This window comes from Elephas maximus, chromosome 17 (genome assembly GCF_024166365.1).
Source record: "Elephas maximus indicus isolate mEleMax1 chromosome 17, mEleMax1 primary haplotype, whole genome shotgun sequence".
NCBI lineage: Eukaryota > Metazoa > Chordata > Mammalia > Proboscidea > Elephantidae > Elephas > Elephas maximus.
The window spans coordinates 9,008,834-9,022,625 of NC_064835.1; the positions used below are offsets into that span (position 1 = coordinate 9,008,834).

At 40.8% G+C, this 13,792-nt stretch overlaps 1 protein-coding gene across 1 annotated transcript in view; it reads right to left on the reverse strand.

Moving 5' to 3' along the window:
• The window catches only part of BUD13 (BUD13 homolog), a 32,908-nt gene extending 19,771 nt beyond the window's left edge, over positions 1 to 13,137 (reverse strand). Inside the window, exons 1-6 of the mRNA XM_049856510.1 lie at positions 12,923 to 13,137; positions 11,049 to 11,142; positions 7,037 to 7,121; positions 3,511 to 4,203; positions 1,994 to 2,301; positions 245 to 350 (exon numbers count right to left, since the gene is read on the reverse strand). Coding sequence (XP_049712467.1) covers positions 245 to 350; positions 1,994 to 2,301; positions 3,511 to 4,203; positions 7,037 to 7,121; positions 11,049 to 11,142; positions 12,923 to 13,065 — 1,429 coding nt within the window. The 5' untranslated portion in view covers positions 13,066 to 13,137. The remainder of the gene's footprint in view (positions 1 to 244; positions 351 to 1,993; positions 2,302 to 3,510; positions 4,204 to 7,036; positions 7,122 to 11,048; positions 11,143 to 12,922) is intronic.
• Positions 13,138 to 13,792: the final 655 nt, after the last annotated feature.

Here is a 13,792-nt window from a genome sequence, read left to right on the forward strand (position 1 = left end):
ATATTGGCAGTAGTCCTGAGAACTGACATTTTTCAAGACGGAAAAATGCTACTTAGATCCACTGAGAAGTTAAAACAATGCATCAAATCAGAGGTGAAATCTGACAGCAATTAAAATATTAGGTAGGTAGGTTAGGTTAGGTAGGTAGGTTAGGTGGGTAGGTAGGTACGTAAGTAATGTAAGTAAGTAAATAAATAAAAAGCTACATGAGGCTAGATTGGTCTCTGCACGTTCATATCTTTACCTTCCAACTCCAGGGTTTCTTGGTCCCGTTTCTTGAGCTCCTGCTGCTCTCGCTGTATGTCAGTTAACACCAACCCGGCTTTGGCCCCAGAAAACATGTGTGCAGCCTATTCAATGAAGACGGCAGCATCCAACATTAATAAGACAATGAGACAGTAGGCTTCATGGGTATATACGGTTAGTTACATTTTTGCCTAAGAATCACCAATAACCAAAACAAAAACTGTAGCTTTGTAATCTCATTGTTGACCACAGGATTTGCAAAATAGAAATGAAGAAATAAAGAAGAATTCAATGGAAAATTAATAATACTACCAAGTTTAAGAGAAGACAATGTCCCTGAATTATAGCTGTAGACACTGCTGAAATGGCCAATGTTTTATTGTGTATATTTTCACCACAATTAAAAAAAAAAAGAATAAACAGAAACGAAAACCAACAAGATGTTAATAAGCAGCGCTAAGCATCTGTACGTCTGACTTTTTAGCACATAAACTGCACACATGAAGATTCACTCTCACGTTACCTGATCAGAAACCTGTATCAAGCTTTACACCCTCCAATACAGACCCACACTGATAAAATATTCCATTTAAAAACAAGAAATTCAAGCCAACCTAAGATCTTTAAATTGTGGATATCTTTCAGGATAATAACAGAAGATATGACCAAATGAAAACTTACACTGATCTTCACTTTACATAAAGACAGCAAATTGACCCACAAATGGAGTGCATAGCATACCGTGATATACTTAAGCAATATATTAAATTTGATTAATGTTAAATTTTCCAGGAACTACGCAGATACGTAAATCGGTACAGTTGAAACAGAGACCTCACTCTGTTCCCCAGAACAGAAGAATCCCACTTTCTGGGCCAAGGATAGGCTAGTCTGCCCTGCCAGGCCCACTTGGCTACAGGGGAGACTATATCTGAGAAGTCCACCTGGAGAGAAACATTAACACCACGGGCTGTATCATTCTGTTTAACTGACTCACTGAATAAGATTCCTTTAGTAGTACTACAGTTACTGCAACACAGTTACCCAGGATTCATGGGGATTTTTTTTTTTTTTCCTGTTAATTAAGCCTTTACCACAGATTTAAAATAAAAACAAAATGCTGACTTCCCAGAAGACAAGATTCCTAAAGGCAGTTTTATATTTTTAGTGCCTCTCTTTAAAATCTGGCTACAGAGACCTCTAGTCCAATTCAACAGTTATAATCTCATAGTAACAATAAATAGTTAATACTAACTGCTTATACTTCGCTACTTACACTAACTCATTTAATTCTCACAATAACCTTATGAAGTGGGTACTACTATTATTTATATTTTACAGATGAAGCAGCTGAGGCTTACAGATATTATATGTCATCCAAATAACACCGATTGTTAAGTGTCAGAATTAGGATTTGAATTTCTGACCATTTGACACAAAATTTGTGTCCCTAATTCCACTTTGCAAACTACAGGCCTCAGTTTATTCATAAGTAAAGAAGTTTTCCTAGATTATTAAAATTAGATTTGTGGAACTAAACGGATATAAAGGCAGAAGCTGTGTACGCTATCTGGGAAGTCCACCTGGGCTGAGTTATAGCCAATCTTGCCTTCAGAAAGAAGGAAAGAACTCCGGAGGTCCTCTTAACTAGATCTACTACACTACCAAGAGCTACCTCTGCCTCTCTGGCCTTTATCTGTGGAACTTGTACAGAGCTGAAGGATAGTCACTCTACAAAGATCCCCACCTTCTTTCCAGGAGGCTGACTCCTTCGAGGTGGAGACAGATCAGAATCAGTAGATTTGGTCCGTTTCCTTCTTGGTGGAGAGAGGTCAGAATCAGAGCTCTGGTGTCTAGGTCTATTCCGTAGAGGTGACAGATCTGAACCAGAATCCTGGTGCTCTGGACTTTGTTTGGGTTTATGCCGTGGAGGAGAAAGATCTGAATCAGAGGCTTTCCTGCTGTCACTTGGGTAGGAAGGAGAGTTCAAGGTGTGACTCTGTCGTCTCCTAGGTGAAGAACTTAAATGAAATTTCCTATGGCTGGGAGAAGGGCCTAGAAATGGAAGAATAAATTCTTTAACCCCTTTGGTGGAAGCTAAAGAAAAAAAAAAAAAAAAAGAACTTACCAAGCTAGTGTTCAATATCCACTTAGTCTTCCTGTGAAAAACTATCGCTAACCTAAACACAAGTGTGTGGGAGAAGAGTAAAGCCAGACACAACTTTTAAAAACCAAGTGACTACTGACAGTGAGTAGTAGTTGAGATCTCAACATACTCATCCACGTCATATTTACCCACCCATAAAATGGGCAAAATAACTTACTCAGCTCTCAATGGTATGGTAAAAATTAGAAATGCCTATAATACATTCTGATCGCTGCAGACTAAAGGATAATAATACATTTTAATTTAAAAGTTAAAATAGTACCTAGGGACAAAAGATGGCAAAAATAAACTTCTATATATAAACACCACAAATTACCTCCCAAGAAGCAATCTGGCAATGCACATCGACAATATTGAAAGCGTTCATGCTTAAAAACTCTGATTCGGCAAATCAACTTCTACTTAGTTGTCTAGGAAACCTATCTAGAAGTACTTAAATTTCCAAGAAATCTATCTAGAAGCAGATAAGGAAATAATCCAAAATGGGGACAACGGTTTGTGTACGGGGATGTTCATTATAGCGTTATAAAAGTAAAAACTTAGAAATAATATAAAATATGCAACATTTTTTATGCAACATTAGGGAAATGGTTAAGTAAATGTATGTAATGGAACATCTATGATTTAAAATTACATTAACAGAGATTTTTTGATGATATGGGAAAAAGATAAAGTTAAATGAAAAAACCAGGCAAGATTACACATATACTACGTATTTACTCCATACTCAGGACTCATGTACAAAATGAATAGAAAAAAAAGACCGAAAGGACACTGGCCACACCATTAACAGTGACTGCCTGTGAATGACTGTTTTCTGCTTCTTTATACATTCCAAAATTTCTCCAACAAGCATGGAGCATTTTTTTACGGGGTGGGGAGAATAAACAAAAGGATATATAAAAACTTTCCTCCTTGCCACTGTAATTTTTTAATTATGGTATAACTTTTATTCCCAAGCCCAACCTCTCACCCTTTCCCTACAATTTTCAAAACTTCTTCAAAGAAACTCCATTCTCATCTCCAGAGATGATAAATACTAATAAAGCAGGTAGAAGTTCCAAAACAATAGCTCTTTGGGAGTAAGTCTTACTCACCTTTAGAATCATACTGCTTATCCCTAAGGTGGGATTTTGCTTGCTTTTTTCGTGGCGGAGAGAGGTCCGAGGCATACTCATGTTTGCTGTTCTTTGTGAATGACGAACGAGAGGGTCCTGGCCCCTTCCAGTGTGGAGAAGACTTGCTAGAGGTTCTTTCTGGGGCTTTACTGCTTTTGGTTCTGGGCAGTGAATGAGGGGCACTGCCAGATAAATTGGGGGAATCATGACGAGCCCTTCTGGGAGGAGATATATCTGAGGAATTGTGACGGGCCCTCCTAGGAGGAGATGGATCTGGTGAGTCATGACGAGCTTTCCTAGGAGATACATCTGAAGAATTACAATGAGGTTTCCTGGATAGAGAAGGATCCCAGGGATCATGACAGGCCCTCCTGGATGGTGAAGTGTCTGAGGAGTCATGACGGACCCTCCTGGGGGGAGATGGGTCTGGGGAGTCGTGACGGACCCTCCTGGGAGGAGGTGGATCTGGGGAGTCGTGACGGACTCTCCTGGGAGGAGGTGGATCTGGGGAGTCGTGACGGACCCTCCTGGGGGGAGATGGATCTGGGGAGTCGTGACGGACCCTCCTTGGGGGAGATGGATCTGGAGAGTCGTGATGGACCCTCCTGGGCGGGGATGAATCCGGGGTATCATGATGGAAATGCCTACGTGAGGCTAGGTCTTCACTGTGGCCTAAACACAAACAGCAAAGAGTCAGATTCCCACAAATTCTCTGCATACCCTTGGCACCCAAAGGTTCAAAACAACATACATCTCCAACCTACTCAGAAAGCTCAAAACATCTGCATAGAGCTTTTGCTTAGGGGCAGCAGACCAGCACTTATAACTATCTTAATAATCCCTTTAATTTGCCTACCAGGGCATAAGTTTGCACAGCATTTTAAATACATTTATCATATTATACCCTCTAAGGTAAGCAGGGTAGGTATCTGTTTTACAGACAGGAAAATAAGAGTCTCTGAGGAGCCGAGTGATTTTTTACCTAAGGTCACACAGCTACTAAAATGAAGCGACAGGCTAGAACCCAAGTCTTCAAACTCCCAATCCAATGCTCTTTCTAAAACCTTATTTATTCAGAGAGTTTCAGATCACAGGCTCCTATTGATACTTAGCCTGGATAATTTACAGTTTACACTTACTCTTCCCTCAAAAGGCAAACTGAACAAACCTGTGCCGCATCAAAGCGAAAGGTTGTTAACTATTTAACCCATGTCATTGTACTCCTTTCTTAGAGGGGAAAAATCAACAGAAGGAAAAAAAAAAGATCAATGATTTATTCATCACCTACTACAACCCAATGCTTTATAGAAATTATCTCATTTAAACTTCACAGCAAGTCTAGGAAACAAATATTATTATCCTCATTTTATATATGAGGATGCTGATATTCAGAAAGATTTAGTAATTTGCCAAAATCACACTGCTAATAAGTGGTGGAGTGAATATCCCAAACCAGATCTGTTTGACTCCAAAGTCCATGTGCAACCCTTAAAAATGTCCAAAGGAAGAAAGACTTCGAGACTTTCAATTTTTAAAGGCATAATAGAAAGAAATGTTTATAGTGGCCTGGGACATTTCCAAAATCTAGTTATTCCTCTCCTCCAATTCTTGCCGTTGAACTCTATGCCCCAAATTAAAAAAAAAGTTGGGTAGGATCCAAAGAATAAATGTTAAATGGCTGAATAAACCAAGTCAACTCCTTTACTTTGGAAAATAGCCCTCTCTCTTTGGAATCCACTCTACAGAGAAAAATACTGACATCTGTGGGAGAACCGACAATAAGCCTAATCCATCAGGTTGATAAATTCCATGATATTTATAAAAAAGGAAGTAAGAGTCAGAGATCAGTGGAGTACTTCCAGTCACAGTTGGGGATAGGGCAGTGAGAGTGAGGCAGAGAAAAAAGGATTATATACGTGTGTGCATGCAGTGTACGTATGTAAAAGTGCATGTCTATATATAAATGAGCGCATGTGTGTGTATGTGCGTATCGCTTCCTAGACCTATAGCTATAGAGACCGTAACATTCCTTCTGGAATAGGATTATGGAAAAACTGTAACTACAGCTACAGAATAAGGAAAAACATAACAGATTCAGAGTAAAATATTCTGATAATGAAGTTTTCATTCATAAAGTTAAATAATAATTTACTGAAAATTAACTGAAGCAATGGTGATCACTAATGTATAACTAACTGTCCCTTTTGTTATGCATTTTTTTCTGATCTGAATTGTATAATAATTAACTGAAAGGCACAGAGTACTATACAGAAAGAGAAATTCTGTTTAGGAGATAATTCTTTTACCCTCCACATGTGAGTAAGCATCAAGAGTAAAACGGAGCTAATCAACTATCAAGAAGTGAGATCCTTGTATATAAACAAATAAATAAAGCAAAATACCAAATTCCTTGCCATCAAGTCTATTCCAACTCACGGTGACCCCATGTGTGACAGAGTAGAACTGAGCTCCATAGGGTTTTCTTGGCTGTCATCTTTTTACGGAAGTAGATAACCAGGCATTTCTTCCATGGTGCCTCTGGGTGGGTTCAAACTGGCAGCCTTTAGGTTAGTAGTGGAGCACAAACTGTGCACCCCTCAGGGACCTTCAAGGAATAAATACAGGCTATAAAAAACCACTAAGCTTCCACTGGCCACACAGAGCCTGAAGGATGTCCTGGGACTAAGTATTTTCTAGTTCAGATCCCATAGTAGGTAGATCTACCTACTAAGTTCTTGGAAAAGCCTCAAGTGACGATTTACAAAAGAGGAATGGGCTGCAAAAAATCAAATGCCTATTAGCAATTCAATCATTCAGCAAGTATTTATTAAAGGCACCACTTTGTGCTGGACAGAGGAAATGCCAAGGCAAATAAGACTAGGTCCATGCCTTCAAAATTACAACCCAGTAGAGGAGACAGATGTGGCAAATAAATGCCTTTTATCCAATTCTTAATGATTCAAAAAAAAAAAAGGAGGGGGGCTTAAATTATTAGCCTAAGGACACGGTGGAGAGTGGGTAGGTGGAGGTGGCACGCTGTAAAATCCAACATTTAAGGCGAGAAGAGAAAAAGATTAATTTCTATAAATAAAAAGGATCAAGAACATTACTCCTTGACCCATACACAAGTGTCTTCATTCTAGGAGAGGAGAGAGGTTGCCGAAGTCTACCAGCTCTGTTCCTCTGATTCGTGCAAACTCCTCCCAAAGTCCTGCCTAGATACCAAGTGCTCTCCTATTTGGGGCCAGAGAGGATCCGGTGCTGAAAGGCCCCCAAACGAGTCCCTTCCTGGCCTCAGCAACTCTAATACCAAAATATAAGAGAAAGAGGTCTCTCAGTTCCCACGTCTTACTACCCCTAAGGAAGTCTTAAATTCTTTTTCCCATATTTTTCAGACAATGATACACTAAAACTGTGTATTTCCCTAAGAGAGAAGTGTAAAAAAGAAAAAAGGTCTCCCCCCCATAGCTAGGGAATTTAGATTTACCCTACTGTTGTAACTCACCTCCCAGAAGCTTCCATTTGGCACTGGAACGAAAGGCTTCCATCTGCTTTACCTCTTCCGGCCGCTCATCCACAAACTCAGCCACCTGTGGGAGTGAGGACATTATGTCAAGAAAATGCACAGGATCCAGCCAAGGTGCACTACTGTCTCAAGAACCCAAAGCTATGACCACTCCCGTCCCTAATATACCCGGGGCACATATACTCAAACGCTCCTGAAGAAACATGTAATGATTGGTCCTCAGTGATGTTTGCTCCATAAACATCTGATTGTTACTGGACTGGCTTACTTATAGAGCTTTCTCTGACTGATTAATTTCCTTCTAAAGGCTAATTTCTTTCATTACAAACCTTTTCAAATAACCTGCCAGGTACGCAACTGCTACTTGCAAGCTAAAAGCTATATCTCCCTGATGCCTCCTTTTACATTCGGAGTGAAAGCATGGGCTGGATGCCTGTCACACCTATCACTAATCAAGGACTTTGGGCTCCTTATGAAATCTTTCTTGCTGTAGGCAGTAACAATGATAGGGGTTTTCTTGAATCAAACCAAAAGAAATCACTGAGATGTAGAATCACAGAATCTTTAAGATATGAAACCACATTCCACATCATCCAAACTCTCAAACGAATCTGGAAATTTCTCCATGGTATCCCTGATAAATGATCACTTACGTAATCCTTTCCTGAAGAGTCTCACTGACAGTGATCTCATTTTATAAAGCAATTTATTGCATTTTTGGACCGTGCTAGAAAGTTCTTAGTTTTATTAGACCAATATCTACCTTCCTTTAACTTCTTTCCATTGATCCTAGTTCTCACCTCTGATGCAAATGAAACCCTTTCACATGACAGACTTTCAAGGATGGCTGTTGTAATAACTTCTAGTTACGGGGTAGCAACTACATGGAAAGCACCACGTTTTATGCTTTACTTAATATTATCTCACTCAATCCTCGCAACAGCCCTGCAAAGAAAGGCTCCATGCTACTGAAGAATAAACTATAACTAAGAGAAGTTAATTAACTTTCTCACTGTCACAAGCTAGTAAGTGGCAGAACTGGATTTCAAACCCAGATAATTACCCTCTACTTCTCTTCTCTCCCAAGATCCTACTACCATTCCTCACATAACCTAGTTTTGAGATTTCTTACTGTGCATCGAAAGCACAGGCTTTCAAGCAAGACCTACTGAGATCTACATTCCCAGCTCTGCCACATATTAACTGTGTAGCCTTTGCAAGTTATTTCACTCTCTCTGAGCCTCAATTTCTTCATTTGTAAAAATGGGATTCAAAGGATTGCTGTGAGGACCCAATGAGATAATTCATGTAAGCACAGTGCTTGGTGCCTGGTAAATGCTCAGTAAGTTGTGCCTATTAGCGACTCTTGGGCTGTGGCTGCTGTTGTGGTTGTCATTATTATTTTGTGGTGGTGGTCTTGCTGTAACAAAAATGACTTCAATAATGAGGATATGTTTTACTGACTGTAGAGGGCAACAGGGCAAAACCTCTCTTGTTTAGGTTTTTGGGCAACCATAAAAGCAAGACAGTATTATAAAGTAATATTAATAGATACGACTATATAAAAATTAAAACTTTCAAATGTGAAAAGCTATTATAAACAAAATAAAAAGGCAAATGATAAAATAGGAAAACTACAACATAACACCAAATAAATCGATGGGAAAAAAAAAGATCAAAACTCCAATTTTCTAAAAAATAGACAAAACACAGACGCCCAAGAAACACACGAAAAATTATTCATTTCATCAGTTGAAAGGAACTGGATACCACTGTTTGCCTGCCAAACTGGCAGAGGCCTGCTGTTGCTTTTGTTGTTGTGAATGACGTCCTGGCACTGATGAAGAGGTGGGAAAACGCCATTCTCATACACCACTAGCGGGAGTATGAACTGCTGCCACCTTGTGGAATGCAGTAGGGGAGCACAGTTTAAAAGGGCCATATCTATCATCTGACCCGTTAATTTCATTTCATAACAATAAAAAAGATCCCTACAATGACTTAGGTAATGAGATGTTTATAAAAGCATTGTTATTTTAAAACTAGAAGTAAGCTACGTGTCCAGTAATAAAATTAAAAATAGGACATGTTAAATTAATAGGCATATTGAACTACTATGCAATCATTAAAAACCATATTCTCAAAGAATATTTTAAGATTTTAATATTCACAACATATTAACTGCAAGTGCAAACTACAAAAGCATATTTACAGTATGATCCCAATTATGTTTGAAAAAATAAATAAAATTCAAGTATGCATAATCTATGAAGAGATAAAACTAAAAAGATATGCATTAAAATGTTGTCTGTGGATAGTCATAGTATTATATTCTTTTAAAACCTTAAACTTATGATTTCCAAATATTCTACCATAAACACATATTGCTTTTACAAAAACTTAAGAAATGTTATTAGATTAGCTTCAAGTGATTTGTTCTGGCTGAAACTAAATCAGCTCCGTATGATCACTGTTTTCTTTCAAATTACTTAAAAATCATCGTCTAAATAATCTGTTGTAGAATTTTGCTAGGGATTAACGTGAAGTACACACATCTGGAATCTATCCTGACAACCTCAGTACAATATACAGCCTATCGACAGCTCTCCTGTTCACCCTGTTCCTCCTGTTCACATAGATTTCTGTGAATTTAGCCAATGCGAGCTTATTTGTCCAGGTTTTTGTCCATCTGGATCTATTCATCCTTCAAAACTCAGTTCACATATTTACTGATTTCACGAACTCTTCCAACTAACACTAAGTGTGCCACTTGGTGGGTATGTGAAATTTATCTCCTACATTCACCACACGTTGAAATTATTTAAAATTCAGTCTCTCAAACTGGAACCCACATCCATTGCTGGGGGGGGAATATAAAATGGTACAGCCACTGTGCAAAACAGTTTGATGGTTCCTCAAAAGGTTTAACATAGAACTACCATATGACCCAGTAATCTCAATCCCATGTATATACCCAAAAGAAAACAGAACACAAACAGAAACCTGTACACCAATGTGCACTGCAGCACTTTTCACAAGAGCCAAAAAGTGAAAACAATCGGACTGTCCACCAACAGAGGAATGGATAAACAAGATGTGGTACACACATACAATGGAATATTACTCAGCCATAAAAAGAAATAAAGTCCTAATACACATCACAATAATGGATAAACCTTGAAAACATTAGGCTGAGCAAAATAAGTCAGCAACAAAAGGACAAATACTGTATGATCTCACTAACATGAAATAAGCATATATATAGAAACCAAAATTAGTGGTTACCAAAGGTGGAAGGGAGAGGAAAAGGGGGAATTTTTGCTTAAGGGCACTAAGCTTATCTTTATGGTGGTAAAATAATTCGGAAAAAGATAGTGATGAGGGTTGTATAACAAAAAGAGTCAACGTCACTGAATTATGCCTGTATAAACTGTTGAACTGGCCAATGTTTTTTGTACGTATTTTCACCACAATAAAAAAAAAATCAGTCTCCCCTTCTAGGGTATGCTCTCTAAAGTACAGATACTATATTCCATTAATCTACATATCTCCAGTACTTAGGCAAGTTTATACAATTTTAAAGCTTAGTTAAATCAATGAATGTTGCTGCTATTGTTAGTTGCTGTCAAGTCGTTTCTGACTCATGGGTGCAAATAAAAAGTTCTCTATAACTGAACTCGAACATTGTTCAGAAGCTGGATTCCCACAAACTGAACTGTTGCTAATTCTAGTTATTGTTCTATCACTGATGCTGAGGAAGTCCTGCCTTGCTCTGTGACTGGTTCCCATTTCTAGGCTAATGGGTCCCTGGATAAACAGAGAAGTCAGTGTAGAGGCATATGTCAAAGAAGACTATTTTAAACAGCTCTTTGGAAAATGGCATCTCTTCTCTGCCCTCAAATTTCCCTCATACAAATCTGTCCTGCACTGGGAGTACAGACTGGGAGGTTTACATCATTTCCAAGTTCCGACAGCCCCAAAAGATATATACCACAGGCAAATCTCCATCATCTTCCTCTTCCTCCTTCTCTGGTTTAGTGGTGGAGATAGCTGTCCAACTCACATCATCATCCACAATCCGCATTCTAAATGTGAAAAACAAAAGATAAAAGAAGAAAAATCATTCTTGGATAACAGCCTAAGAGCACTTATCCATCTGGTTTTAGGAATAAAGTTCAAAATCCTACACATTCCTGCGTGATCCGGCCTTTGCCTAGGTGGTCAACGTCATCTTATACTGCTGCCCTCTCAGTTCACTACCTCACGAGCACCTGAAACGAGGCAAATTTCTTACCACATCAACTTTCACATACCAGTTCCCTCTGCCTGACCTGCTCTTCTCCTCATTCTTTACCAGAAACCTCTTACTCATTCTTCAGGTCCCAACATAAATTTAACTCCCTTAGGCATACCCTCCTTGATTGGTCCTCTCCCCTAAGTCTAAGAACCCCCGTTACACACACTCAGAATACTTTCACTGCATTTACCACAAAGGAATCAATTTATTGTGTAAACAGTTGTTTAAGGCCTGTATCTCCAATAAACTGTAAGCTCCATCAGAACAGGCACTACGTCTTTCTTGTTCATAGAGGCCTTGTCGACACCCTGCAGTAACTGGCATGTGACGTATTCAATAAGTGTGTGTTACAGGGATGAACTATAGATGACAGGAAATAACATTAACTGCCATCACATGAATAGCTATTATTTGAAAAGTCAGGGATATTTTATAAATCATCTCTAATCACAACAACATAGTACCTGGGAGGTACTAACAGTTAATGTGCTCAGCTGTTAACAAAAGGCTGGAAGTCTGAGTGGCCAGAGTCTACCCAGATGTGCCTTGGAAGAAAGGCCTGGTGATCTGCTTCTGAAAAATCAGCCACTGAAAACCTTAGAGAGCACAGTCCTACTATGACACATGGGCTTGCAATGAATAGGAATCAACTCCGTGGCAGCTGATTTTTTTAAATCACAAAAACCATTTAATACAAGCAGTATTATTTACTATTATTCTCATTTTCAAGATGGGAAAACTGAGATTCAGAGAGATTAAATATCTTGCCCAAGGCCACACAGCCTATAAAGTGGCAGAGGTAAAATTCAAACTCTGAACAATGTTGCCCCAAAGCTAAGCTATTTCACTACATCGCACTGCCTCCAAAGAATCCACCCGAGAGAAAGGGACCCAAAAACACAGAAAGCAAAAAAAAACAGAATCAAACCAGGAAAGGCAATAGATTAGTTCCTTGGAACCCTTTGACACCGCTGGGCTACAAAAGTTTCCTTGTTTGTAAAACTGTGATAATAACAATAACGACTCCGTGGTAGTGTTGTGAAGCTTAAGTTCATGTATGTGTAAAGTACCTAGAACGGTGCCTGACATACGGCAAGAAGTGTGTACGTGCCAGTCGCTGTTGGGGGCATTAGCAGCAGTAGTGACCAGGGCTCTCCGACTCAGGATCACGAAGCCTTTGGGACTTTTGAGAACCCCACGGGCAAGTTCAGGACCCTAAATCCGAGCACCAAGGCACTGAATTAGCTCCACCCCCATTCTCAGAGCACGATATTCATTAACTCCGGAGGGGTCGGAAGGCTACCAAAGCGGGAAAAGAGTCATGGAAGTCACAGCCCAGTTTAAACAACCGAAGACGCTGCTCAGCAGCGCGAAGGGTAAAGGCGGGCAGCCACAGCGGGCCCAGGCCCCGGCGCCCCGAGTCGCGCGCCCTGAGCTTAGGCAGCGGGCGGACGAGCGGGCGGAGCGGAGGACCCAGGCCGGCGAGGAGAGCAGGCAGAGCCCCGGCCGGCGGCGCAGAGACCAAGGCTGAGGGCCGCCACAGGCCCGCCCCCGCGGTACCCACTCACCCCTTGCCGCCGGCCCCTCCGGGCTTCGCCCGCTTTTTGCGACGCTTGCGACCGGACTCGGGGCCCCCGTCGACGCCGGCATCTGCCCCAGACAAGTACCGCTTCAGATACTCGGCCTTGGAGAGCGGCGGAGCTGCCGCCATGGCAGCGGCGCGGGCGGGGAGACGGCTCGCCCCTGGGGTCAAACTTAGGGAACGCGGAACGGACGGCAGTGACGGGAGGGGCGTGGCCAGACCCGGAACTGGCGGAGCGTCGGAGCACCGGCGGGGAGACCTCCCGGGTGACGCGTTCGTGGACCAACCGGAAGTGCAGGCACGTCTAGGGCCCGTTGTGCGTACTTGTGAGGACGTTACCTTATTGTGTGTCCATCCGTTCATTCACCAAACTTTGCAGTAAGCGCCGTTCTAGCCTTGAGGCTACAATCACGACCCAACGAGATATCTGCCTCCAGCAGCTTCAAAGCACCATATACGTAGTGGTTAGCATAGGCTGTGGAGTTACAGGGTATTTAAGTTTGAATCCTGGCTCCGTAACTTCCTAGTTGTAAAACCTGGGCAAGTTATTTAACAAAATGGGGACAATAATAGTACTTAATCAGGATGATTGCGAGATCTGAGATGACGTTACTGTGTAACGTGCTTAGAACAGTGTCTGGCGCAGTTACCGATAGTTATTTTTATTAGCAGTGTAAGTATCTTTAGGTGGGGAGAAGTTTAACAAGCTTCCAGGTACATTCAAGAGGGGAGATCAAGAACTTCAGACCCAGTATGTTGTTAGTCAGGCCGCTTCCAACTCATGGTGACCCCACGTGTAGCAGAGTAGAACTGCTCCATAGGGTTTTCAAAGCTGAAAGCAGCCAGATTGCCAGGG